Source organism: Schistocerca serialis, chromosome 2 (assembly GCF_023864345.2).
Source record: "Schistocerca serialis cubense isolate TAMUIC-IGC-003099 chromosome 2, iqSchSeri2.2, whole genome shotgun sequence".
Classification (NCBI taxonomy): domain Eukaryota; kingdom Metazoa; phylum Arthropoda; class Insecta; order Orthoptera; family Acrididae; genus Schistocerca; species Schistocerca serialis.
Window position 1 is genome coordinate 413,271,346 of NC_064639.1, and position 27,338 is coordinate 413,298,683.

General features: G+C 40.0%; 1 protein-coding gene across 4 annotated transcripts in view; it reads right to left on the bottom strand.

Moving 5' to 3' along the window:
- LOC126457254 (E3 ubiquitin-protein ligase TRIP12) overlaps positions 1–27,338 on the bottom strand; it is a 233,130-nt gene that overhangs the window by 63,364 nt on the left and 142,428 nt on the right. For all 4 annotated transcript variants that reach the window (XM_050093414.1, XM_050093412.1, XM_050093415.1 and 1 more), the window contains exons 20-23: positions 18,451–18,620; positions 18,060–18,254; positions 17,159–17,347; positions 10,590–10,784 (exon numbers count right to left, since the gene is read on the bottom strand). In XM_050093414.1, coding sequence (XP_049949371.1) covers positions 10,590–10,784; positions 17,159–17,347; positions 18,060–18,254; positions 18,451–18,620 — 749 coding nt within the window. The remainder of the gene's footprint in view (positions 1–10,589; positions 10,785–17,158; positions 17,348–18,059; positions 18,255–18,450; positions 18,621–27,338) is intronic.

Consider the following 27,338-nt stretch of genomic DNA (forward strand, 5'->3'; position numbering starts at 1 on the left):
GGCGACTGCCATGAGGCCTCCCATTCAGGTTACCACTCTCTTCCTTTCGTCTGATCCACCTGGCTACCGTTGACTTGGGTAGACCCATAGTTCTTGCTATATAGCCATTTGAAGATCCCTCTGCATGGAGTGCTATTATACCGCCCTTGTCTTCCTCAGCCAGATGGGCCATTTAGCGTTGACTGAATGATTCGTCGTGGTTAATATCTGCTGCGGAAACAGCGCTAGTAGGAAATAGACTGCCTCCCCCACGACGGCAGCCACAACACAGTGGCCAAGTATGTGTAACACGGAAATCGATGGCATAAACGAGAGGTCGCAAGCCCGTACCTGTGTCATTACATAGTGGAGCAACTTAGAATCTGTAATTTTTCTCATGTCTTATCCTGATAAATATTACATGAAATGAAATGTTTACGTTTTGCATATGCAGCAGGCCTAAAGCAAGAAACATTTATGAAATATATGAGGCAACCTGTAGAACACTTCGTGAATTTTAGCTGTAGAAGGTTGCCTTATAAAAAGGAAAACGTGTTTATCCTCGCTCGCCGTGTTTCCAAGTGGCGCAGTTTACTCTGAGGCATACATAATTCTCGCCGGGCGTAAGAAGCGACTCGACTAACGAGGGGAACTCGCCAGGTGTCATAGGCTGATTGTCCGGAAACTTTGCTCAGTGAAGGAGAGGACAAAATAAGCGAACATGTGTTTCGACTTATCTGCAGACACTCGACTGTTTCCAAGAAAACGACGGTCAAAGTTATCAACGCGCTCTAGCTATAGTGTATATACCTTCTGCAGCCGAGAACGCAATTGAAGCGGTGGCTCAGTGGCTACCGTCGGTTCCTGCTTAACTTTGATTCCCGTGTTCGAGACCATATTGGGTCTTTTTATTATTATTTTTTCCTGCCTCTCTATCAGAATTATCTACGAATGTTTTTTTCTAATTTATGTTGAAATAATGTTGTCATTATTCGTCAATTAACTTTATGGGTAATTAATGAATTAAAATAATAATAAACGAATGAGACAAGCTGATCTAAAATCATCTGGTCTGCCTCATGTATCGTTATATCCAAATGGTTTATAAATGTTAATCTACATTCGTATCCGATGATGGCACCTTTAGTGTGTTGAAACCTGTTATCCAGTAAACAGTATTTAAGCGATCTCAGCTTCTGAATTATTTCTACAACAGAGTGATCGTCCCACTACGCACTATGTGTTCCCTTTTTAACTTATTTCTTTACACAGTAAATTAACTGACGAATAACGACAACAGTGTTTCAACATAAATTGGAATAAACATTCGTAGATAATTCAGAGAGTGAGGAGGGGGGGGCCAGGTTTTGAACTCGGAGTGCAAAGTTCCGAAGTCGCTATGGTAGCCGCAGAGCCACCGCTTCAGTTGAATCCTTAAGCCGCAGAGCCACCGCTTCAGTTGAATCCTTACCCGCTAAGAGGTATCTACACTATAGCAACAGCACACTGAAAACTTTGACCGTCGTTTTCTCAGATGCGGTAGAGTGTAAGCAGATAAGCCGAGACACGTGTTCGCTTATTTTGTCCCCTCTTTCACTGAGTGAAGTTTCAGCAAGATCGGGGTATGACACTTGGCGTGTCCCCTCATAAGTGGCGTGCGTTGGGATTCAGTAGATAGAATGCGTCCACTTTCCTCGACTACTCATTGACATGTTTGGAAACTTTCTTTCTTGTAGTGGCACTTTGCATTATGAGGGCTGATTTTCCTGATAACGATCTACTAATGGACTTTGCTCCTAATTTACGTTACTGTGTAGTAGACCTACTGCAACTTCTTAAACCGGAAATGTTTATTTATTTGGATACTCCGCTTCTTAGTTGCTACATTTCCCTATAATATTTTCCTTTGTTTCAAAACGGCAACTTGGTAACATCAGTAACAATTTAATACTTTGAAACAGTTCTATGTGGTGTAGGAGAAGTGTACTCCGTTGAATGAGGAATACATTAAACACGAAAGCTGCATCCAATAACAATAATTAACTTTCGGTTACATGACAAAACAAGTCGAAGCACTGTCAGTTCATCTCAGTACCCAGTAAAACTCAAACTGGAACGATCGAAAACATACTTTTGCGGGGAAGGGAAACGAATGACTGCGTTTTATTGGTCGCACACTAAGAATACGCAACAGGCCAACTGAAAACACTGCCTACACTACGTTTGTCCGTCCACTGCTATAATATCCTTGACAGACGTGATTGACTGTGCACGCAAAAACGTCCAAGGAACGGTAGCACGATCTGTAATGTCACGAAATAGGGGAGAGAGGGTCCCAGATTTGATAATCGAGTTGGGGTAACATTCATGAAAACAAAAGCGTTTTTCGTTGCTGCAAGATCTTGTCACGAAATTTCAATTACCAACATCTGTTCTGAATCCCAAAACATTATTTCCTCGGGAACTTACACAGGAAGAAACCATAGCAATAATGTAATTCAAGGCTCGCAAGAAAAGATTTAAGTGGTCCTTTTTTCCGCACACTGTTAATGAGTGGGACGGTAGAGAAATAGTCGAAACCTTCTACCAGGCACGTAAGTCTGGATTGCAAAGAAATCTTGTTGATGTAGTCACGTAGATGTAACAACGAAATTATGTTGTAATTGCGACATGTGACTTTCATTTGATTTGAACATTGAAGTTGCTTGCTGTTTATTTACTTTTTGTTCATTAGTTTCAGCCATATACGAGCACCTAGGCGCGTTAAATTGATATTGAAATAAAGTGTGCTGCATGGACCAATAACAATAAATTCTTACCTACTTGTTATGGTACTGCAGTATCTGCCAGCGTCTTCAGAAGTGGATATCGCATACGACGTTCCTAGGGTGTTTATAAATGGATATTGCAGACGACGTCGAACAAAGTTTGAATGTAGCTTCGTAAAAGTTCCGTGACCAAACGATCTGAGTTGCTGGCGAATACAGTTCATCCTCACTAGACAGCATATATTATCATTATACATGAGGTGAATAGGGTTCCGCCGGGTGCTGTGGCCGAGCGTGTCCAGGCGCTTCAGTCACGAACCGCACGGCTACTTCAGTCGCAGGCATAGATGTCTGTGATGTCCTTAGGCTAGCTAGGTTTAAGTAGTTCTAGCTCTAGGGGCTGATGACATAAGCAGTTTGGTCGCATAGTTCTTGAAGCCATTTTTTGACCTTTCGCGTAAATTTTCTTTACATGAACGGCCATATCTTTAGATGCGTTGACATAGCTCACTTTTTTACACCACCAAGGGACCGGTTACCGCAAGAAGTGTAATACATTTCCGCTTATTATGTCCACCCGTTCTGGAGGTAAACGGGTTTTAACGGTTGGGTAGACCGATAGACGCTCAAGAAAGTGAGACTTGTAGGGTTCCGTTTTTACCGGTTTAGGTGACGAAATCCTAACAATGAAAACAGCTACGACAGCTACTGAAGATGAGGGCTGAATAAATAACACCCCCTACTCTTTATTCGAAATGTTCTAGTTGTAGTCGATACATCTGCATATTAATCGTAGCTACGCTTTCGATCCAAATCACGTTTACAGGAATGCAAACAGAATCCATTTGCCTATACACGCGGTAATTCACATTCCAGTATTAATGCTACGCGTTTTAGAGGTGCAAACATTCCCATTGCTAGCTAGCTTAAGAAACACTTAGGCTAATGAACGTTGTCCGGCTGTGGCGAGTCTAGTGGAGAATTGGAAACTAGTGTAGAATATGTTTGGAAGCTATGTAGCCGTTTATTTCCTGAGGTGGTGCAGAATTATCTTACTAAATTTACCCTCTAATAACAGTATTTTGTTATTTCGATAAACATCCTGAATGACTGTCACATAAGCGGTGACATAAAGGAAGGAAATTCATGTTTTTGAGCCCAGAAAGCTCTACGCAACAGAATCTGCAGATCATTTTACCATTTTCATTGCGAAATTGCCGGCTTATTCATGTCTGGGGTAATAATAGAGGACTGTTTGCCTGGGTTGTCTGCTAGCGTAGTAAAAGGAAGGTCTGGTTTGTTTTCGGTTCTAATCTCGATGGAGGCAGGTAGAATATCAGTAAAGCAATTTTAAGAAATTCTCGCGCCCCCAATACGTTTTATCGCTACCTTTATTCTGTACTGGCGCCCTGTGCATGTCAATATGACACTCTTGTAAAATTTCATACATGTTACTGCCTACTTTTTCCGCTTCTGTCAATAATGGAATTGACTTGAGTGTAGCACTGAACGATTTTTAACTGAATTTCGTTATGAATCTTCACGCATTGCTAAATTTGCACACTTTCGTGGTAGGTCAGCAACGGTAATCCAGTATGACTGGTCTGAACGTTGACACAGACCATTTCGCGGCCGAATGCGGATAATATTTTGCTAATTCGTAACGATCCGGGGTTCTTTGTCTTACTAAAACAGTTATGTTATCTCGATAAGTTGAAATTCATTTTTATTGGTACAGTTCACACCAATTAGTGTTTCTTCTTTCAGTTCTGTCTTATATTTACGTGTTGTATTTAACACACTAATCAGCATTAATATAGTCTTACAAATTATTGAAAACAGCCTAAAAAAGTTCAGATAGTTTGTCAATTTAACGCCTGTGCATAGTATGTTGGTAGCACTTCGGCGTCTTGCCTGTTATGCTGTGTAGCAGACTTTAAAGCCATGCAGATCAGCATAACGAAAAGGCGAGGGGTCTCGCTCGTTTTGTCCACGACTTTACATGTTACAGAGAAACATCAAAGAATATCAGTCACACTCTTCTGGATTCCCATTATAAGTTTGTTTCCCATTCAAAGCTTGTGTCACACTGAATAAGCATACAAAGGTAATAGCATGACACCATTTATCAGCAATTAGCCACACATGGATAATCAAAATAATACAACATAAAATGTAATAGAGAAAACCATATGAGTGGTGATATTGAAAATGGTGAATTTTCATTATAATTTCCCACTATTTGTTAAAGCAACATGAAACTTCCAGTCACATGGTAATTTTTTGCAAATATTCCTAAACATACCCATTCCATCACCTCTATACACAAAGCAGCATTATTTTGAAATAATCTCAACAATCTGATGATACAATATAGTAGATATATTAATAAGGCAATAAGCAGTTTTCCTAATAATGTCTATAAAGGAAAGGGAAGAAGAAGAAGAAGAAGAAGAAGAAGACAGAACAACGGTTAGTGAAATGGTCGTCAAAAACCAAACTCTTCAGCAGTGGAGCATTATTGCAGTTTGGGAAGAACTGAGTGAAATGCTTTAAACAAGCCAAGACAAACGTACACGACAGCTGAATGGCACAACGGACTTTCTCATTCTAAATACTATTCCAGTATCTTCTAGGCATATCTGAAACGTGGTTAACGTTATGTTTTCTCTCATGGTGAATTTTCATCTGTAGTGATATCAGATAATAAATCTGATCTAATGTGATAGGAGAGAGAAAAAAGCTACTCATTAATTAGGCAGCAGAAGAATGAACATGTAAAGGTAATTAAACGTGCAAGATTTCATAGTCAGTGGCTCCTCCTCCTCCTGGCTGACGGAAAAGAACTGGTGAGTTTTAAGAAAGTGGGAGACTTTGGAAAAGTCGCCAGAGCCCCGGCTGAGGGCAGAGTTATTGGACAGAATGAGAAGGAAAGAGACTTTCCTTCTCATCCCATCTGGTAAATCTCTCCTGACTGGAGTTCTGGGCGACTTTTCCAAAAGTCTCCCCATTTCCTGAACCTCACCAGTCCTTTTCCTTCACTCCTCTTCTTTCCACTTCGATCCTTCTGCCCAGAGGAGCCACTGGCTCCGAAAGCTTGCAAATTTGAATACCTTTATATATGCAGTCTCCTGCTGCCACTTCGTGAGTAGATTTTCTCTCTCCCCAATAACATTACAGTTTCAAAAACTTATTATTTTCATTGCTATTCAAAACTGATATTTCATGCGAGTACCATGGAACTATGTAAGACCCTCTTGAAAATATCATACACAACATTTCCCTTAACTGTGGTGGCACTTGCAGCAGCAGAACGATTTAATTTTATTTTGGTAAGTAATTTCTTTACATATTCTGCTTCTTCCTTCCTTGCTTGCAGCGGCTGGTGTAAAAAGACTGATTCAGATATGCACTTGGAAGTTTTTGCCATTCTGTAGCATTTCTTGTGCTGCATTATTTACCCCGCACTTTTGTAAAGTGCTTTTCACTCCTCTGCACTGTAACAGTGTTTGTCTGTATGTTTGTTTTCGTTCACGTTGTGAGTGTTGCCAGCCTGTGAAACTATTGTGTGTGTGTGTGTGTGTGTGTGTGTGAGAGAGAGAGAGAGAGAGAGAGAGAGAGAGAGAAAATTAATGAAACTATCTTATATGTTAGGTAGAGAGATGAGAGGTTTTTTTTGGGAAAAATGGGGGGGGGGGGGGTGTTATATTGAAAATTTGTTTCATGGGTGGGGGAGGGGGGTGGGGGTCGAGGATGGGCATGGATGGTAGTTATATGAGAAAATCTGGGAGGAGATGGTAGTGGGAAATGGAGCTTGTTGTTTCGTGTGTATATTTTAAGTTCTATGAAGTGGTCAATCGGTTTAAGGAGTGTGTGGTTTGCCAGTTGCCAGTTTCTGACACTGGTCTGATCATTTATGAGTTTTTCTTTCCTGTTTTTTTTTTTTTTTAAATGTGGTAGTTTTCTTGTCAGGCAAGGAGATGTTTCTTGTTGTTTACCCTTATAATTTTCATGTCTGTGGGTCTGGTGATAATTTTATGTTGGAGTTGGTGCAAGGGGTCTGCAAAAGTTGAATGGTTTGTCCTATACTTCCATGAAGATGTTCTTTGTACCTGGTGTCAAATGTTGTCTTGGTTTGACCTATGTATTCTATTTCAGTTGGTATATTTCTGATTTCTTATATAGATAAGTTTTCCTATTGCTTTTGGGCTTCACCATCTATCTGTTATTGCGCTACGCATCCTTCCACAGGGAAACTAATAGAGTGAGCCAATTTTCATGCAATTTGGTCCACAAAAAAGTAACATGGGAATGCAATTTACAAATACAGACCCATGCAGGTACCACACCATCCCGTGCTTGATTTAGTTTACAAAAATAACTTCATAAAGCCCCTTAACATACGCAGCCTATCAGTAGGAATGAGGAACAAGCTGTAGGAACAGTAAGTATTTCTGGAGAACAAAAATTCTGTAAAAGTTATATGGTTAAATGAACAATACCTTAAAAGTGACAATATGAAGTTGATAAATTCGCTGAGAGAGAGAGAGAGAGAGAGAGAGAGAGAGAGAGAGAGAGAGAGAGAGAGAGAGAGAGAGAGAGAAGAAGAAGAAGAAGAAGAAGAGGAGGAGAGAAAGTGCGTGGGTGGGGAAGAGAGAGAGAGTGTGTGTGTGTGTGTGTGTGTGTGTGTGTGTGTGTGTGTGTGTGTGTGTGTGTGTGTGTGTGTGTGCGCGCGAGCGCGCGCGTGCGTGCACGGTGGGGGGGGGGGGGGGGGGGGGTTGGCAAACAATTGCTTCAACAAAGGAGTATTATTTGAAATCTGCTGCAATGAATTTTTGGGATATGGTGTATTAATTTATTAGCATATATTATATCCCTGGCTATTCAGCCACATGTGCATTTCTAGACAAATCTGAAACTTTTCTGAGTAGATTGCAGGTGAAAAAGTTGTATGGACAGGTCATAATTTCTGAAGACTTCAACATAGATATAGGACCATTATATGAGGTGTGGCTATAAAATAACAGGACTGATGCTATCACAGACTAAGTAGTCATGTGCCAAAGATGAACAACGAATAGCTATGATGTGTGAAGCCTTCTCAGCCAAATGCAGCACATCTGGTGTCTGTATACAAATCAGTGTGGCTGTGGCCTTTGTGTAAGAGATGTGTGTGTGTGTGTGTGTGTGTGTGTGTGTGTGTGTGTGTGTGTGTGTGTGTTTTTTTTTTTTGCTGGATAAATTGTATGTGCAATGAACTGTTGTGGGGTTCACAAGAAACTTTGAAAAACAGCTGCTGAAACCTATATTTTTCTAAAAGATGTGTATGGCAAAGAATGTTTATCATATAAGTGAGTTTATGAGAGGTTCAAGCATTTTCAAGATGGCCAAGAAAACTTTTGTAATGACTCATGCTCCGGATGCCCTTCAACATCAAAAATGGATGAAAATGTTGAAAAAGTATTAAGCTAATTTGATCTGACCATTGGTTGACTATTCGATCAATTGTGAAAACTTTAGGAATTGACAAAGAACACTAATGGCAGCTTTTGTATAACCTTTTTAAAATGAGTAAAGTGTATGTGAAACTGGTGCCAAAAATTCTCATGGTCAAACAAAAAGCAGCTCATGGAAATGTTAATTCTGATACTTTGAATACTACTGAAAATAGTCCTAATTTCTTGGAAAGAGTGATATTGTGACAAATCTTGGCTTGACCCAGAAAGTAAGTGCCACTCCATCTCCACGCATTGGAAGGGCCAACCAGCTTCTCTTTTTTTAAAAAAAAATGTCTAAAAGTCTCAATCACTCAAAACTTAGAATTACCACCTGCATTATACAGAAGACAAACAGGAAAAATGCAAAAAAAAGGCAAATGTCAGAAAGCGTCCCTGGCAGACTACAATATGAGTGTGACCCATGTTCCCAATGAACACTGGTGAAGTTTTACTTTCATCAATTTAATACTCCCAGAGATATAGTTATTTGTTTGATCCCATAGTGCAATTTTGAGAAACAATATTTTCATAAAAATTTTCTTGAAAGGAAACTAGACCATCTTGTACACCTTTATGTGCTCAAAGATTTCTTGAGCGACTTTCACACGAACAGTTTGATGCAAAGTCAGCAAAAAAGAAATAGATGGTTGGAAAAATATGAAGTTCAGTTCTTTCTATCTCTGGAAGAAATAGCAAGATAAAACCGAAAATTTGCAAATAACACCTTACCAATACAAGGTTTCAGAACATAAAATTTAATTCACCTACTGCTTTCCAATAGTTTACAAATAGAGGGTGAAGTTCACAATTTTTTTTAAATGTCGCAGGACTTTTTTGCACCCCGTCCCTCCTTAAAAAAAAAACACCATGAGGGAGAGGGAAACACTTGTCTGCAAATAAATGTTCATTAGAAATACCATGTTCTAAACCACCTGAAAAACTAAACTTGGTTTTGCAATGGGAGCATAGAAGCCCCCAAAAAGCAATGCCAAGTGGAGGTGCATTTAAAATACGCCCACATCCCACTGGTTCTCAAATTGAACCTGACATCTTTCATTATGTTCTACAATTGTGTTGCAGTTAAAATGATGTTATAACAATGTGGAAAAATTTAAGAAACAAGAACAAATGTGCAACTTATTTGGCTTTTCGTGTTGTAATGTGCTTGCATGTGTGTATAGATTTTCTTTTAAGATATGTTTATGTTGTTTTTATATATACCTGTCTAGGCATGCAACTGTATTCACTGATGAGTTGCCAATGTTTCAGTCAAATAACTGTATATAACATGTCATGTTATGTGATAATCCAATTTCTAAAGAGAGCCAGTGAAATTCCTTATTATAACTGATTCTGAACAGTTATTTTAAGTGAGATGCTCATTGGACCCAAGGGGTCCTAATAATATGAATACTCTGCCCAAATCAGTATTCCATGGCAAATTGATAACTTATGGTCTTAGCGAAGTGGACGTGGCTCAATTTACCATTACTTCCAGTGCAATGAGCTATTGTTACTTACATATTTGCATGTTACATGGATCATAATTGCAATCTCTCACTATTATATGGGACAACATAGTTTGTTTATGATAACAACATACTATCTCATTGAAAAATATGGCAACATGTTGACCATTTACGTAACTATCTTTAACATTAATCTTAAGCTAGCGTTTTCTTGTGCCACACAATAACTAAGTGAAGATGAGCTCTGATGTGTATTTGGTATAGTAAATAAGAGTAATTTCACTATATCTGGGCATCTAACATACGCATTAGTGATACAGTCACCATTTTCACATCAACAGTGAAACACTAAATACTGGAATTAAATCTTCAGCCATTATTAACTCAAACAGAGGAAAATCCGTGATGGAATAACGACAATATTATGGAATGGATGGATGGACCATATAGACGAGATACTGAAATGCAGACAAGCACAACAAGAAGACATCTATACATTTAAACTTGCAGCCAAAAGGTCTTATTCTAAAGCAGAAAACCACATGCATGTGCCTCACCCTCCCCCTATCTCCCAACACGCACATGCTTGGGCAAGCCCCCCCCCCCCCCCCCCCGCCCCCGCCCCACACACACACACAGACGGGCTCTGATGTCAGACACTAAGCAACTACAAGTGATGGAAGAATACCCCCCCCCCCCCCCCTCCACCCCCTTTCTCCGTTTTTTCCTCACCCAGTAAAATCATTAACAACAACATGTTGCTGTTATAATTCTTTCACATTTATTACGTAAATAACACAGGTTACATAAAGCAGCTTAGAACTAAATACAATGTTGAAACTGAAGTATGTAAAATCACTTTGTGGAAAGCTTACCTTCAGTTGATGAGTGTTGAAAAATTTTAGAGCACTAGTACCACCTCCTCTGCTAGTACCAGACCCAGCCGGCAAGTCATGCACTTTTACTGGAAACTGTTCTAACTGGGACACACAACCACTAAGTTTGGCCACAAGTGCTGACAATGACGACGGATTCCAATCAGGTGGAGTACATGTGTATTCCGAGTCCAGCTGCCAGAAGAGGCAATAAATTAGAATTTAGATCAAATAAAAATGTGAAATTTTGTAATTTAAATGTAAGACAGTCAAAGCAATTAATTGTGCTGTTATATTAGCACATGATTGTATCAATTAAGTTCTGAAAATTCTTGAACTACAAGCTACAATAAAAAGCAGATAAATTTTTGTGCTGCTAGTATGGTAAATATTCAAGTTCATTATCTCTAAAATCCAGTTGCTCTGGTGGAACAAACATTTATTCATTATGCAGTTACCCATAATATTTACCCACTGAACTATACTATTTTGAAGACTTTCATACGTGTTCTTTGCATTCGAGAAGTAACTCACAGTGATTGAATTAATCATAAGAAAGAAACAAATAAAATAATGTATCCGGAACTTTTATGGGCCTCTGCAATCATCAATTACACTATCCAGTCACATTACTGTGACCACCTGTCAAAAGCCTGAATAACCCTTTTTGGACCATGTCCTGCTACCGAGTAGGAAGGTACCAACAGGGACATAGACCCATATCAACTCCAGTGCTGTGGCCAGCTGTGCCATGTTTCCCAGTGAGGATCCATGGCACAAACAGCCTGATCATGAATATGTGAACTCATCCTGGTGCTGTTCGAACCACACACGTATACTATGAGTAGTGTGATATGTCGCATCATCCTGTTGACACTTACCATCGTGTCGAGGAAAGACCAACTGCACACAGGGGTGGACATGGGTCTCTAAGGATACTTGTGTTGAGCCATTGTGCCTTCAAGCACGACGAGAAAACCCAGAGAATACTGCGGAAAGATTCACCAAGCCATCACTCTCCCTCCTGGTTGCAGGTTGTTTGCCTCAAGATGTTTCATGCCATACACACACTTATGCATCAAGGTAGTAACGTAATGGGAAAGTGAGAAAATTTTATATAAAATCCTTACAGTCTGGCATTGACTGAACAACATGAGCCAGCTGTTAGGCATAAACATTCCGACATGGTTAATCAGTCACCAACCATGTGACAACATTTGTGTATTGAGTGTGTGAACAAGCTCAGCAGGAAAGTGTAAGACAAGAACAGACCAACCTGTTTCTGTTACAGAAGTACTGTACAGGACACAACACCACCTATCTGTTCCAACGCAATACAATCACTACACACTACTAATTGTATTTGTATTATTACCAATGTCAGCACCACTTAAGTGGAATTATTAAATAATTTCCTGAAATTCCTTCATCACAGAAGCTGAAGTAAATATTCCATAATTTGAATCGAGAACTACCAATGTGAGTAACTTATCAGTACAGATCCTTGTTGTAGCAAAGCATTTTATTAAAGTATTTAATAAAGGCATGTCTTCCGGTCTAGATACCACTAAGTAGGGACCAAAAAAAGTAGCATCTATTTTTGGCAAAACTTGAATGTTATTTGTTTGTAAACGATTAGACACACAAAAATTTAAAACAGTGTCAGGATACACAAGTGAAGACAGACATAGCCTTAATTCTTTGAAACTGAGTTTTAAAATAGTGCTGATTGGGAACTTCTTGACTGTAATCTTTTCTTTTGCAAAAACCTCAACAGCAGCACCCCCCCTCCCCCCCTTTCAAAATGGCCTTTGTTTGATTGTGTTTAAGCTTTCAACAAATGATTGTTCTGTTGAAAAGCAGCACTTTCCCACCACTGAACTGAATGTCTGTCTAATTTAAGGTGTTTCTCAATAGTCTTCATCTTTTCCCCCACTCAATTCGGTGATCACAATATACGTGGAATATTAATTTCTACTTTTCTTGGTCATTCATAGCTTTGTGACCCATACCTGACAATGCTAAAAGTAGAACTGACAAAGCACTTATCACAGAAGTAGAACTGAATGTAACTCTACTTAAACATTGGAAAGAATTTCAGTACATCGAAAAACATGACATTTTGTTTTCCTATTACTATAGTGCAAAGTGCAGACACTATACAGTGACAGCCAGGTACAAGCATAAAATATCTAGAATTTTGATTGCCCGAGGGGAGAGCAATGGTTTGGGGAAACAATCTCTGCCTCCTTGTCACAGACAGCAGTCTACATACATGTTCTGCAAAAGCAGGACTAACACTGTTCACTGGGCTTGCCAATCTTTTATGATGTTGTAAGGGCATAATCAAAATCAGTGATGGACCAGGATTAGTATCTTCACTCATTTCAAAATAAGAAAACAACCAGCAACACACAGCTTGCGAGAACAGCTACCATGCAACTGCTTGTTGAACTTTGCAGAGTACTGTTAACGAGGTAGTTCAGGCCCAACTTCAAGCAGTATTCGACGCAACCACCATTCAAAACATCAGCCACGTAATTTGCCAATTTAAATTGTCCATATTATACTAACTTTTGAACTTTAGCTAACGTACATATGATCTTATTTCTCTGTATAAAATGCTAGGTCCCATGGCTGAAGAGTTCATTGCATAATGCGACACTCAACTACCCACAATTGGCATGGCACCAAAGCATTGAGCGCACTGATAAGCCGTGGCATTAGAACAGTTTTCATTTAGCAAATAGCTTCTGATGCACATTATCTTTCCAAATTGGGCTTCACCAGATGTACAATATCAGCCACCTAAGATAGATTACATTTTGACAAGAAATCAAGCTATTTCAAACTACCTCTAGTAAAATAGTTTCTCTGAATACAATTCGCTATGAAGTAGCATCCATCAGGCAATTTCGCGTTTCACATTTTGGGGCAGAAGTCACATCTATTTTGCATTTATCATACCAATAAGGTTCCTTCCAAAATATGCTGATACAACAGCCTCCTACTTAGCAATCTTATACAACTGCTCACTCGATGAAAGATCTGCACCAAAACTAGAAGTTGCAAAGGCCACACCAACACTCAAGAAAGGAAATTGGAGTAATCTGCTGAATTACAGACCCATATCACCAACGTCGATTTGCAGTAGGATTTTGGAACATATTCTGTGTTTGTACACTTGAATTACCTATAAGAAAATGGTCTATTGAAACACAGTCAGCATGGATTCAGAAAATACCATTCTTGTGAATTATTCACAAGTAGTAATTAGTGCTATCAACAGGGGATCTCAAACGTTGATTCCATATTTCTAGATTCCCAGGTGGCTTTTGGGGCACTGTTCATCACTAAAGACATATAATCAAACTGCATACCTCTGAAATACCCCTTCAGTTGTGTGACTGGGTCAGTGGTTTCCTCTCACAAAGGTCACAGTAAACAGTGTTCAATGGAAAATCATTCAGTAAAACAAAAGTGATAATCAGCTTACCCAAGGAAGTGTTATAGGCCCTATGCTCTTCCTATCCACATAAACAATTTAGGAGATAATCTGGGCAGCCCCCTCATATTGTCTGCACATGATTTACCATCATCAGAAGATAAAAAACCAATTGGAAAATGGCTTAGACATGGTATCCATATGGTGTCAAAAGTGGTAATATTGTTGCTAAATAAGGAATAGTGTGAGTTCGCATGCCATGAGCACGACAGGAAATCTGATAAATTTCAATAACATCATGAATCACACAAATTTAAAGGCTACCAAATCGAATCAATTAAATACTTAAGAATTACAATTATGAACAATTTAAATTGGAACAGTCACACAGATAACGTGTGGGGGAGGCAAATCGAAGACTATGTTTTATAGGTAGAACACTTAGAAGATGCAACAGGTGTACTAAAGAGACTACTTACACATCTGTTTTTTGTCCTCCACTACAGTACTGCTGTGCTGTATGGGATACTTACAATGGGAGTGACAGAGGACATTGAAGAAGTTCACAGCAGGGCAGTTTGTTTTGTATTACCAAGAAATGGGGAGAGTGATTCATAGATATGATAAGCGACTAGGGATGGCAATAATTAAAAAACGTTTTTCATTGCGGTGAGATCTTTTCATGAAATTTCAATCACCAACTTTATCCTCTGAATGATGAAATCTTTTATTGTCATCAACCTACCTAGGGAGAAATGATCATTATAAAGAAATAAGAGAAATTAATGGAATGGTAGAGAAATAGTCTGAAGGTGGTTCGAAGAACCCTCTGCCAGGCACTTCTGAATAAATTGCCGAATAGTCATGTAGCTGAAGATGTAGATGTATCAGGGGTTTGAGAAAGCAGTTATGATAGTAAAATAAACTGATTACACCAATACAACGGAACTAAAGGCCATAACTACTGCACCCCACTAGCCTAGAGTCAGTCGGTCAACAGGATCAACGGTATTCATGTCACTCCCACTTTATTCTCTGATTATTATATTGTAATGTCTTGTGCAAGATTGTTCCAGTCTTGATCATACTCTTGTTGCCTAATGTGATAACCACCAATCCGTAGCCACAGATGACTACGAACTATCATCCCATACTGAAGCCACAACTGATGGGTCATCCACAAGTCTACCAACACTGTTCCAAGTCAAGGCACAAACTGCTCTGAAACTTCAGCATCACTTGGGTTTGATTGCCTACAGAACCAGCTAGCCAGGGTCCGCATTCAACCCAACATCAAACCATCATATATCATGGTCCAACTGATGGGACAACACAAACAGTGACCTGGGAGGGATAGAATAGTCCAAGGGCATTGTGTAAATTACACACACACACACACACACACACACACACACACACACACACACACGGGTCATGGCCTTATCTGTAGCAGAGCAGCCCATGGGAAGCACTAGCGAACCAACAGGTGGGCAACCCACGAACGTATGCTCAGGACTGGTGCAGCAATCTTCAGCAGCCCTGAGTCCGTTTCTGATTCCAGCAGATTCCACTCTGGCTTTATGAAGCCACTGGTCATCATGAAAAACATTGCAACAAGATGTATTCTGACATGACAGCATAGGTTCTTTAAATAGCGGTTGGGGGGGGAGAGAGAGAATGTGAATTGTTCAGAGGTGAAGTAATTACCATTTAACTGCACCAGAAATTGTATACCCAGAAACGTGTGCAGGTATGGATGCGTGTGTGTTAAGAATGTTGTAGCAGTTCTGGAACATTTATTCAATGTTAATTCCTTTGAGTTTTAGGGTACGGCTTAATATTTACATTCTCCTCCAATGATGTACAGCAGTGCCAGTGCTGCTACAATGACTATTCTCTCTTCATTTTGACTTTCCCCACCGAAAGGCGCACTTAAAAATGGAAGTCCTTGTCTCATTGGGAGGTTGAGATTAACAAGTAGCTCAATAGGAGACTTGCGACTTCTGCATATTATAACATTTGATTAACACAATACTGGCAGAATGCAACTACATACATCTTTATCCATCAGCTCAAAATTTTCCGTTAGCCTACTCGGATAGCCATACCTCCCAACCAATATCTTTGCTGTATAGGGATAGTTAGAATAAGAATCATTACAAATATTTTATTTCCATGTTTATGCCATTTAAGGAACCTACACACGTGGCCTCCATCCTGACGAAACAGAAGGGTTTCCAGCCTAGGAGCGGGTGACCCCTGCAGTAAGAGCCATCTGCCTGATATGAGCATAAAACACGATTCATCTGGAAAGGCCAACTGTCACCACTCAGTGGATGTCCAGTTGCGGTACTGGCACACTAATTCCAGCCTTTGTCACTGACGAACAGCAATCAAAAAGGGTGTGTGAACCAAGGATCTGCTGTGGAGGCCCATACACAGCAAAGTTCACTGAATGGTCGATGAGGAGAGACTGCTGGTAGCCCCTTGGTTAATCTGGGCAGTCAATTGCTTGCATGTCTATTTGCTCATACACATCTCTGTAGTCGTCTTTCACCCGTATCATCTATGGTACGTGGTGCACCAAAGTTGCCTCGGCACTGGTTTTGGATAGCATCATTTTGCCACGCACAGTATACTTGAACCAGGGTTGCAAGTGAACAGTTTACAAATTAGTCATTTCAGAAATGCATCTACCCTTGACCCAATAGCCAATAATCACGCCCATTTGGACGTCAGATAAATTGCTCCGTTTCCACACTATGACAAATGCACTGTTGTCCACATCCCACCATGCTTTACATACACTCCACTGATAGTGCTGCCACCTGTCATCTGTAAGTGGTTATAGCATGTCGATGTTGAACATGGGTGATGGTCCCATTAATGCGACTGGCCCATACATAAATCACAAAGGTTCACATACAACTAAATAAACAATACAAATATGAAAGAGCATTTTAAGTCTGACAGTTACAATGAAGTACTGCTATCAACATATTAAACGCCAAAATTTAAATACACAATAGTAGCATTTGCTAGTGTATGCTAGATTAGTTTAAGAAAAAATTTTAGCCTGATACACAAAAATTAGACACATTAATCTATTCTAGATTATACTTACTGGGCATCCTGCAAAAACATGCAGAAATGTTCGCAGTCGTTGCTCCCTTGAATCCACTGGGCTGTCCTCCTTAGTCAAGCACTGTAGGAGAGCTCTGATAAGACCACTGTGGTTTACTTCAAAAGGAGAGATATCAGATTCTATGACAATACTTCGCAGCTCTTGAAGCGCACCCAAGCTTTCGTTAGGCTGCAAAAACAAATATTCCAGTAATATTACATAAAATGTTACAACACAAGAGTGACAATTTAAAAGTGGGAGGTAAAAGAATGCCAGGCAGTAGTAAGGAAAGTGTTAACAGCACATTTTAATCCTCAGTAAGAAAGACAATTGCATGGATTTGTAGACAATGAAAATGTGTCATGACAACAAAAAAGTTATAATTTTAATCGAACAGCGAGTTTCTGTTTAAGGAGCATAAAGGTATTGCCTTCCTTCTGACCACAGAGTGAAATCTGGATCTTACTGCAAACTCTGACTGAAATTTATGTAACTAATTCCGCACAGCTTATGGAAAGGTTACTTCTTTAAGAAATTGACAGGATGTGGTTAGACTATAATAAACCAGCACAATATGAATTTATTTCAAACCAAATAATATTATGTGCTCATGTAAACTGGAAACCTTAGTGGAGAAACTATTGCTGTATATAGACTGTAACCATGATTAGTGCAATAATAGCAGTTTGTATGCATCTATGTGTAGCTGTGCTCATAACACATTGGGGAGCCTATGATTATTTGAGCTGGCTGGTACAATTAATATGCACTCGGTGTGAATATAGTGCAGCAGGACAGACTTACAAACATTCTACTGCTAGGTGGTCGGAGCACAAACTTCAACAACACACACACACACACACACACACACACACACACAATAAAAAAGTTTTGATAATACCTGTGACTGAAGTTTTGTGATGGCTTGAGTAAGTCTAGCAAGAACATTCATTGCTGGATGTGCTGGCCCACTGACTTCATGGCCTGAATAAATTTGAATGAAATGCTGAGCCTGTTCTCTTATCCATGTACGAGCTTTCTCCTTATTACCAGCAGAAAGATTAGGATTACTTGGCGACTTTGTGATGGAAGATTCCTATAAAAATGAGTATGTAACATTCTCAACCAAACTTTGATATTTTCATAATAATTGTATGATAAAATTTTGACAAAGCTCATCCAGAAAAGTAAATGGCAGACAAGATGCTGATGATACCACAAGACTAGCCTAGTTACTGTGTCATTCATTTTCAGAACTGACAAACTGTGAAGGAGGAGAACAAAATACTTACCTTATGAAAGTGCCTCTCTGAGGTTCCGGAGCTACTAGAATTTGCATTGCGACCCCATCGAGCAGGATTAAGACTTGCTAAAAAGCTTGTTGTTTTAGAAGTTGCTCCTGCAAAGCGGGAACGGGCTGTACCTGTTGGTGTGGACCTTCCAGAGCTGCCCAGAGAAGTTGCTGCACACATGCAATGTGAGTGAAATAACATTCACAAAATTTATGCATTTCAAACAATATTATTGAATGTTTCATTTATACAAGATTGTCAAAATAATTTGAAAAGCTTGTAAAGCTATTGCAGGGTGGATTGTTCTGCGAAATAATTGTAAAGAAAAAAAAAATTGATATGAGCACAAATTCAAGCAGCTGCCAGGTACAATTAAGTGTCAGTCTTTCTTATAGCATAGATGATAGTGCATGAGATTGTTCAGCCATTGGCTCAGGTTCGATTCTTATTAGCATTCCATGTCCAATTTTTGTATCACACTCTTGTTTGGTTTTCGGAACTAAAAAAATAACATGTTTGGCAACACTGCCTCTGTCTGTCTGCTTGAATTTGCGTGCACAACAGCCCATTGTAAGACATTTCTAGGAGCAGATGTTGACTCTGACCACACTATTGGTTATGAACTGTAGATTAAAACTGATGAAACTGCAAAAAGGTGGGAATTTAAGGAGATGGGACCTGGATAAACTGAAAGAGCCAGAGGTTGCACAGAGTTTCAGGGAGAGCATAAGCAGGGTGTATACGGGGACAAGGAAAAAAAAATTCCTGGATTTCTCCCGGATATCCCGTTTAAAAAATATGCTTTTTCCCAGGTGAAAATACACTTTCTGCTCTAAGTGACAGTAGGTTTTCCGTAGATTTTCCCTCGGGACTGTAAAACTTATCAATCCTTTGAATTGTTAACATTTTATACAATTTAATAAAAAATAAAAAAAAAATAAAAAAAAAATAATAAAATAAAAAAAAGGAGAGAAGTTTTGGAAAGACCTTTGATTTGCAGCAAAATATACGTTGCATATTTTCGTATTACGAAAGTATAAATGCGAATTGCACCAAACACAGGGCGTTAGTTTCCAGAGCATTGAAACCGAGGTTGCGATGTTCTTTTGTAAGCGAGTCATATCTCAAGCCACGAGATCTCGTCAGCCGATGACAGCAGCTATTCGGAACATATAACACATGTTATAGTCAGCCAATAGCAAGATCACTGGTTACATGGCGCGAACACGCAAGAGGAAAAGTTAACGGTTTACATTAATGTACACAGTACCGTATATCTACAAGAAAAGCTAAGCTTTCACATATAATGTTAGTCTCTTAAGATTAACACACTACAACAGTACCTAAGCTTTCGCATGTAATATTGATCTTTTTTTGCGTGTGTTATACTTTAATAAGACACATCACACAAATGTGCTAGAAAAATTTAAAATTATGACATAAATGTCTCGGCTGGTCCTCAAACTGTTCAGTTTCGAACGCTCTGTGATTTAGATATCCATCCCACTTTCTCACACTTAACACAATTCATCTTGCATAAAAAGAAATTTACTTTGAAAGTAACGCTTTTCTAACTAACGTTCATAATACTATCCGGAGACTGTTAGAAATAGATTCGATTTACCAGTTGCCAGAGAGCGCCAGAAAACAGGCATTATTGTGCATGCGCAACTGCAGTGATGTAGGAAGCCCGTATGTTCGTGTGTATAAAGCACTAAGAGAGCTTACATTACACCATAAAAGAAACAGTGCATCAGAAGACACTCCAAAGAGCATCGGAATTTCGTAAACCATACTAAAATGCATAATTCGGCTTGAAGTGCAAATTGGCTTTTTCCCAATTCACAATGAAGTAGGTCCCATCTGACATTAAGTTTTTCAGTGTGTTTTTTGGGATGTAAATTTTCTTGGAGCACCAGTACTCTACGATCTCATTTTTGGTTCTTTATTACGGAATAATGCCGTATATGGCAGAAGATGATAACGTGCACTTTAAATTCAGTGAACAGTTGGAACTAGCCAATACTGTAGAATGAAACACTTCGTTTCAAATAAAATGACTGCCTTGGCGGAAAGATTAATAAAGCCACATTTCTTTAGCGAACTTGCAAAAATAACTTCACTGTTCTGCAAATGCTTGACTGCTACTAACTTGGAAACAAAATAAAATCAGAAAACTGAAATCAATAATATATTTATGCCCTCCGTAATTATGTGAATGTATTTTAATTCGCTTGATAGCTCCCAGCCACAGAAATCTGTTTTGTTTTCATTTGACATGGGAGCTGCACACGAAGAGAAGCAGCGAAATCACTTAACGTTAACACGGCTAACGTGGAGGTTAACCTCCTCCCCACTACAACTCGGACAACTCTGTGCAAGCGTGAATCTGGCAGCTAGGGCGCGCGAGAAAAATTTTTCTCGTTTGCATCTGGCTGCTTGCTGCTACTACCGATACAGCTAACAGCCAAACTTCAAGTAGCGGGAGAAGGTACTGCTTAATACGCGAGTCAAATGCGCATGCGCAACAGATCGCTGGCAATTGGTCAAACGAACCTAATGTGAACAGCTGTGACGTCATGCTCATAGCTAGCAGTTTATTGTTACGAAGAATTACAGTCTGCGCCCTACGCCATTTGACATATTTTTGCTATTTGCAGACGCTTGTGCGTGCACGGTTTTTTGTTGTTGTAAATTGCACATTTCCTTTGCCACTAAAGTTTTATTTTTTTCCCCCTCGTTTATATTTTATTGTAGCAGTATCATTCTCCAGTAAAAGGATATAATAACATTCTTTACTAGAGAATCTATTCTGCAGTCAAAATTACAAAAATTTAACTGAAAACTAAAACAATGAAAAATTCCTGGAATTCCGAAAAATTCCCGGGTTTTTCCCGGTTTTCTCCCAGATGAAAAAATTCAGGGGTTTTTCCCGGATCGTATACACCCTGATAAGGGACCAATTGACAGGAATGGGGGAAAAAAATACAGTAGAAGAAGAATGGGTAGCTTTGAGGAATGAAATAGTGAAGGCAGCAGAGTATCAAGTAGGTAAAAAGACGAGGGCTAGTAGAAATCCTTGGGTAACAGAAGAGATACTGAATTTAATTGACGAAAGGAGAAAATATAAAAAATGCAGTAAGTGAAGCAGGCAAAAAGGAATGCAAACGTCTCAAAAATGAGATCGACAGGAAGTTCAAAATGGCTAAGCAGGGATGGCTAGAGGACAAATGTAAGGATGTAGAGGCTTATCTCACTAGGGGGTAAGATAGATATGGCCTACAGGAAAATAAAAGATACCTTTGGAGAAAAGAGAACTACTTGCATGAACATCAAGAGCTCAGATTGAAACCCAGTTCTAAGCAAAGAAGGGAAAGCAGAAAGGTGGAAGGAGTGTATAGAAGGTCTATACAAGGGCGATGTATTTGAGGACAATATTATGGAAATGGAAGAGTATGTAGATGAATATGAAATGGGAGATACGATACTGCGTGAAGAGTTTGACAGAGCACTGAAAGACCTAAGTCTAAACAAGGCCCCGGGAGTCGACAACATTCCATCAGAACTACTGACAGCCTCGGGAGAGCCAGTCCTGACGAAACTCTACCATCTGGTGAGCAAGATGTATGAGACAGGCGAAATTCCCTCAGACTTCAAGAAGAATATAATAATTCCAATCCCAAAGAAAGCAGGTGTTGACAGATGTGAAAATTACCGAACTATCAGTTTAATACGTCACAGCTGCAAAATACTAACGCGAATTCTTTACAGACGAATGGAAAAACTGGTAGAAGCCGACCTCGGGGAAGATCAGTTTGGATTACGTAGAAATGTTGGAACACATGAGGCAATACTGACCCTACGACTTATCTTAGAAGAAAGATTAAGGAAAGGCAAACCTACGTTTCTAGCATTTGTAGACTTAGAGAAAGCTTTTGACAATGTTGACTAGAATACTCTGTTTCAAATTCTGAAGGTGGCAGGGGTAAAATACAGGGAGTGAAAGGCTATTTACAATTTGTACAGAAAGCAGATGGCAGTTATAAGAGTCGAGGGACATGAAAGGGAAGCAGTGGTTGGGAAGGGAGTAAGACAGGGTTGTAGCCTCTCCCCGGTGTTATTCAATCCGTATATTGAGCAAGTAGTAAAGGAAACAAAACAAAAATTTAGAGTAGGAATTAAAATCCATGGAGAAGAAATAAATACTTTGAGGTTCGCCAATGACACTGTAATTCTGTCAGAGGCAGCAAAGGACTTGGAAGAGCATTTGAACGCAATGGACAGTGTCTTGAAAGGAGGATATAAGATGAACATCAACAAAAGCAAAACGAGGATAATGGAATGTAGTCAAATTAAGTCTGGTGGTGATGTGGGAATTAGACTAGGAAATGAGACACTTAAAGTAGTAAATGAGGTTTGCTATTTGGGGAGCAAAATAACTGATGATGGTCGAAGTATAGAGGATATAAAATGTAGACTGGCAATGGCAATGGCAAGGAAAGCGTTTCTGAAGAAGAGAAATTTATTAACATCGAGTATAGATTTAAGTGTCAGCAAGTCATTTCTGTAAGTATTTGTATGGAGTGTAGCCATGTATGGAAGTGAAAAATGGATGATAAATAGTTTGTACAAGAAGAGAATAGAAGCTTTCGAAATGTGGTATTACAGGAGAATGCTGAAGATTAGATGGTTAGATCACATAACTAATGAGGAAGTATTGAATAGGATTGGGGAGAAGAGAAGTTTGTGGCACAACTTGACTAGAAGAAGGGATCGGTTGGTAGACCACTTTCTGAGGCATCAAGGGATAACCAATTTACTACTGGAGGGCAGCGTGGAGGGTAAACATCGTAGAGGGAGACCAAGAGATGAATACACTAAGCAGATTCAGAAGGATGTAGGCTGCAGTAGGTACTGAGAGAGAAAGAATCTTGCACAGGGTAGGGTAGCATGGAGAGCTGCATCAAACCAGTCTCAGGACTGAAGAAGACCACCACCACCACCACCACCACCACCACCACCACAACAACAACAACCACCACAACAACAACCAACAGCCTCAGAGGCTGATTTCAATGCTAATTAACTCCAACAGTGCAACATATCTAATGTTTTTTATCTATTATTTCTCAACACAACCTACCTTGCAGCACCTTTACAAGCTTTAAAGACCGTCCTGTATGTAAGAACAATATTATGTAAAGGACAGATTGCTACTTACCTTATAGGGAGACATTAAAGTGCAGACAGGCACAATAGACTGCTATATATTTAGCTTTCAACCAAAAGTTCTTCTTCTGAAGTAGAAACAAAACACACACACACACACACACACACACACACACACACACACACACACAAAGTTTTATATAGATGCTACATGATTTCCAAACTGCTTTGCTCGCATAAGCGTTCAACACACACACACACACACACACACACACACACACACACACTTTTGAGCCAGAAGCTAGAAAGTATTGCAGTGTTTTCATTACGCCTGTCTGCGACTCCATGTCTCCTCTATATGGTGAGTAACAATCTACCCATTTCAGAACATTATTGTTATTCTATCCTGGACTTTCCACCATTTTGTTTATATATAAAAGGATGACATAAAACTGCAAAAAACATCTGGTACATTTGCAGGTATAACAGGAGTATACAAAGATTATTTGAAAACAACAACTTATTTTGTACAGACTGGCATACGTAGAAATGCTAAGTTAAACCAATGAATTTTAAGCAGCTATTATCTCCTGAAGAACTTGTAATGAGGTCAGGTGCCCCTTACATATTGAGTACAATATATCTTTGCCAAACACAGGTTGCAGTAGGTAATATAGATAGTCAAGTGGCCAGTGCACCAGGTAGTCAGTGTTGAGACTCCGAGAAAGTAAGTTGTTGGCTGCCAAGTGCACAGGGCGGATTTAGGAAGGATGGCCGACCGCATTTACAAGTGTTTAACAGCCGTGTGTGTCACCCAATGCTGTGGACGTAACCTACAGCAAATACGAAAATGGCATTTATTGAGCGACTAGTTGATGCGTTCCAATGTTCATTTGTGCACCGTGATTACAAGACAACTGCACCAGGTACCCACAAATTGAATTGCAATGAGGATTGTGCTTTCAGTGCCACACAAAGAACATTGGCATGTGACGATATTAAGAGGCGACCTGTGATGAATTAAACATAATTATTTTGTCAACGAAGGGAATATCTGCCTCATTTGTGCTGTTTAAACAATATATGCAGAACCTTAACAACACACTAGGTATCCATTATTGCTACCTGACATCCTGATTAGTTTGTAGAATTTGATACGAAACAACTCCCATGCAAATATTAACCAATCAGTCTTTATCAGTTGCACATGGTCAAACTACTCTAAACAGTTAGGCTATTATTCACTAGTCAACAATGGTGTGTTAATATGGGAGTGTCTCAAACAACAAAATTTTTTAGCTTCTTGTGTCTGCCTGTTTACACATTATTTTTCTTTATGGCAACATCATTTTTTTTCTGAATCATGTATTTTGTAACATCCTCACTGCATTACCAACAGAAGATTGTAATGGCTCTGTACTAAGGGGAATACAGCAGAGGAATCAATGGAATGTTGCTGCAAAAGGTGTGGGAAATATTCTAGTTGACCCCACTTTCCTGCAAAAATCTTGCCAAGAGGAAATGAAGGCTATACTGGCCACGAAAGAAATTTTGTTCAACGCAACAACTGTAAAAGCTGATGACATGCAGAGCAGTGATTTACAAATCACACTGATAAGTCACTTAAATGCACTTTCAGAGGAATGTTTTAATAGTTTTACAGTTGGTTGAATGGTAATCATCCGACAAGCAAAATATTACTTCCAATTTTTCTGGCTTTTCGGGGTAAGTAGTAATCTTCAAAAGATCATAATCGATTTTAGGATTTAGGAAGAGAAAATCAGTCAAATAAACAATACCTATAGTTGCAACAGGTCCCAACAGGTCCCAACAAGAAACACAACCTGTTGCAACTACTAGTATTGTTTGTTCGTTTGCAACACGTCACAGCAACGAATACGTCCTGTTACAACTAGCACTTCAAGGATGTGGTCCAGGACATAATAGGTTATACTACCTGAAGAACTTTAAGCCAATGGTTGGATTGAGCACAGAACTACTGCTCGGAAACCCCATGGCCTGCTGTGTAGGTCGACCTGTATGGCAGGATAAATAAAATAAAAAAAAGTGCCTCGAGCTAGGAGGTTATAAAACCCCACAGTGCAGATATTCTGAAAGTTTGCTGTTTGTGTGCCAGGTTTGATTGAAATTGATCCAGGAGTTGGAGGGGGGGGGGGAGTTGAGTTGGAGGGGTGGGGGGGGAGTTGAGTTGGAGGGGTGGGGGGGGGGAGTTGAGTTGGAGGGGTGGGGGGGGGAGTTGAGTTGGAGGGGTGGGGGGGGAGTTGAGTTGGAGGGGTGGGGGGGAGTTGAGTTGGAGGGGTGGGGGGAGTTGAGTTGGAGGGGTGGGGGGGAGTTGAGTTGGAGGGGTGGGGGGGAGTTGAGTTGGAGGGGTGGGGGGAGTTGAGTTGGAGGGGTGGGGGGGAGTTGAGTTGGAGGGGTGGGGGGGAGTTGAGTTGGAGGGGTGGGGGGGAGTTGAGTTGGAGGGGTGGGGGGGAGTTGAGTTGGAGGGGTGGGGGGGAGTTGAGTTGGAGGGGTGGGGGGGAGTTGAGTTGGAGGGGTGGGGGGGAGTTGAGTTGGAGGGGTGGGGGGGAGTTGAGTTGGAGGGGTGGGGGGGAGTTGAGTTGGAGGGGTGGGGGGGAGTTGAGTTGGAGGGGTGGGGGGGAGTTGAGTTGGAGGGGTGGGGGGGAGTTGAGTTGGAGGGGGGGAGTTGGAGGGTGGAGGGAAGCACCCCCCCAACACACACACACACACACACACACACACACACACACACACACACACACAGATATATAGTTATAATAGAGGGAAACATTCCACGTAGGAAATAACTGTCGACCTGCCAGCACTTTCATTTGGTAAGTCACATCATCTTTGTTTTTAGATATATATATATATATATATATATATATATATATATATATATATATATATATATATATGTGTGTGTGTGTGTGTGTGTGTGTGTGCATACAAGCACCATTTGTGGATATGACAGGGGCCCTGGTAGGTGCCCCTTTGTTAGCTATAGCAGACTTCAATATTAAATTCATCACACAAACTGGTGCCTCTAGCTGTATTACTATTTGAATAACCAGAAGTATGAAATGTTTCTCGAAGTGTGTACAAACTTTAGGTATTAGTGGTTATGTTCGCTCTAGAATAATGAAAATAGGCCCTTCCTGTCCTAGACTGGCAATCTCGCTCTAAGTTGGCTGTCTATCCTGGTTTATCTCCTCCTGCCCCACTCTCCCTATCCATCTTCTCATCCATCCATCTTAACCTTCCCCCAGCTGTGCCCACCCATAAATGTCACCGCTGCAACACAGGCCGATAAAGCATGCTCATACTGCTACCACCACACACCTGTGATGGAAGCAGCCTATACTTTATGGGTTTGAAAACTGTATTTTACCTCTGACATAAAGGCTGTCATTCATTTTGTTAAAGCAGATCAATACTATAGCAACAATGCAATACCAATGTCATGCACAGCAGCCTACATGTTGGAGGCTGGAAAACTGTACCTTGCCTGGTAAAGTAGGCCAATACTATTCCCACACAACTATTGTCACGCAAGGCAGGGGCTGGAAATACACATTTTGGTCTGTGTCTTCCCTCCCATTGGAGGTAATACACTCCACAGTGCAGATACTCGGGAGGTTTGTTTTTTGTGAACCACATTTGGTCGAAATCGATCCAGGAATTTGGGAGAAGATCCA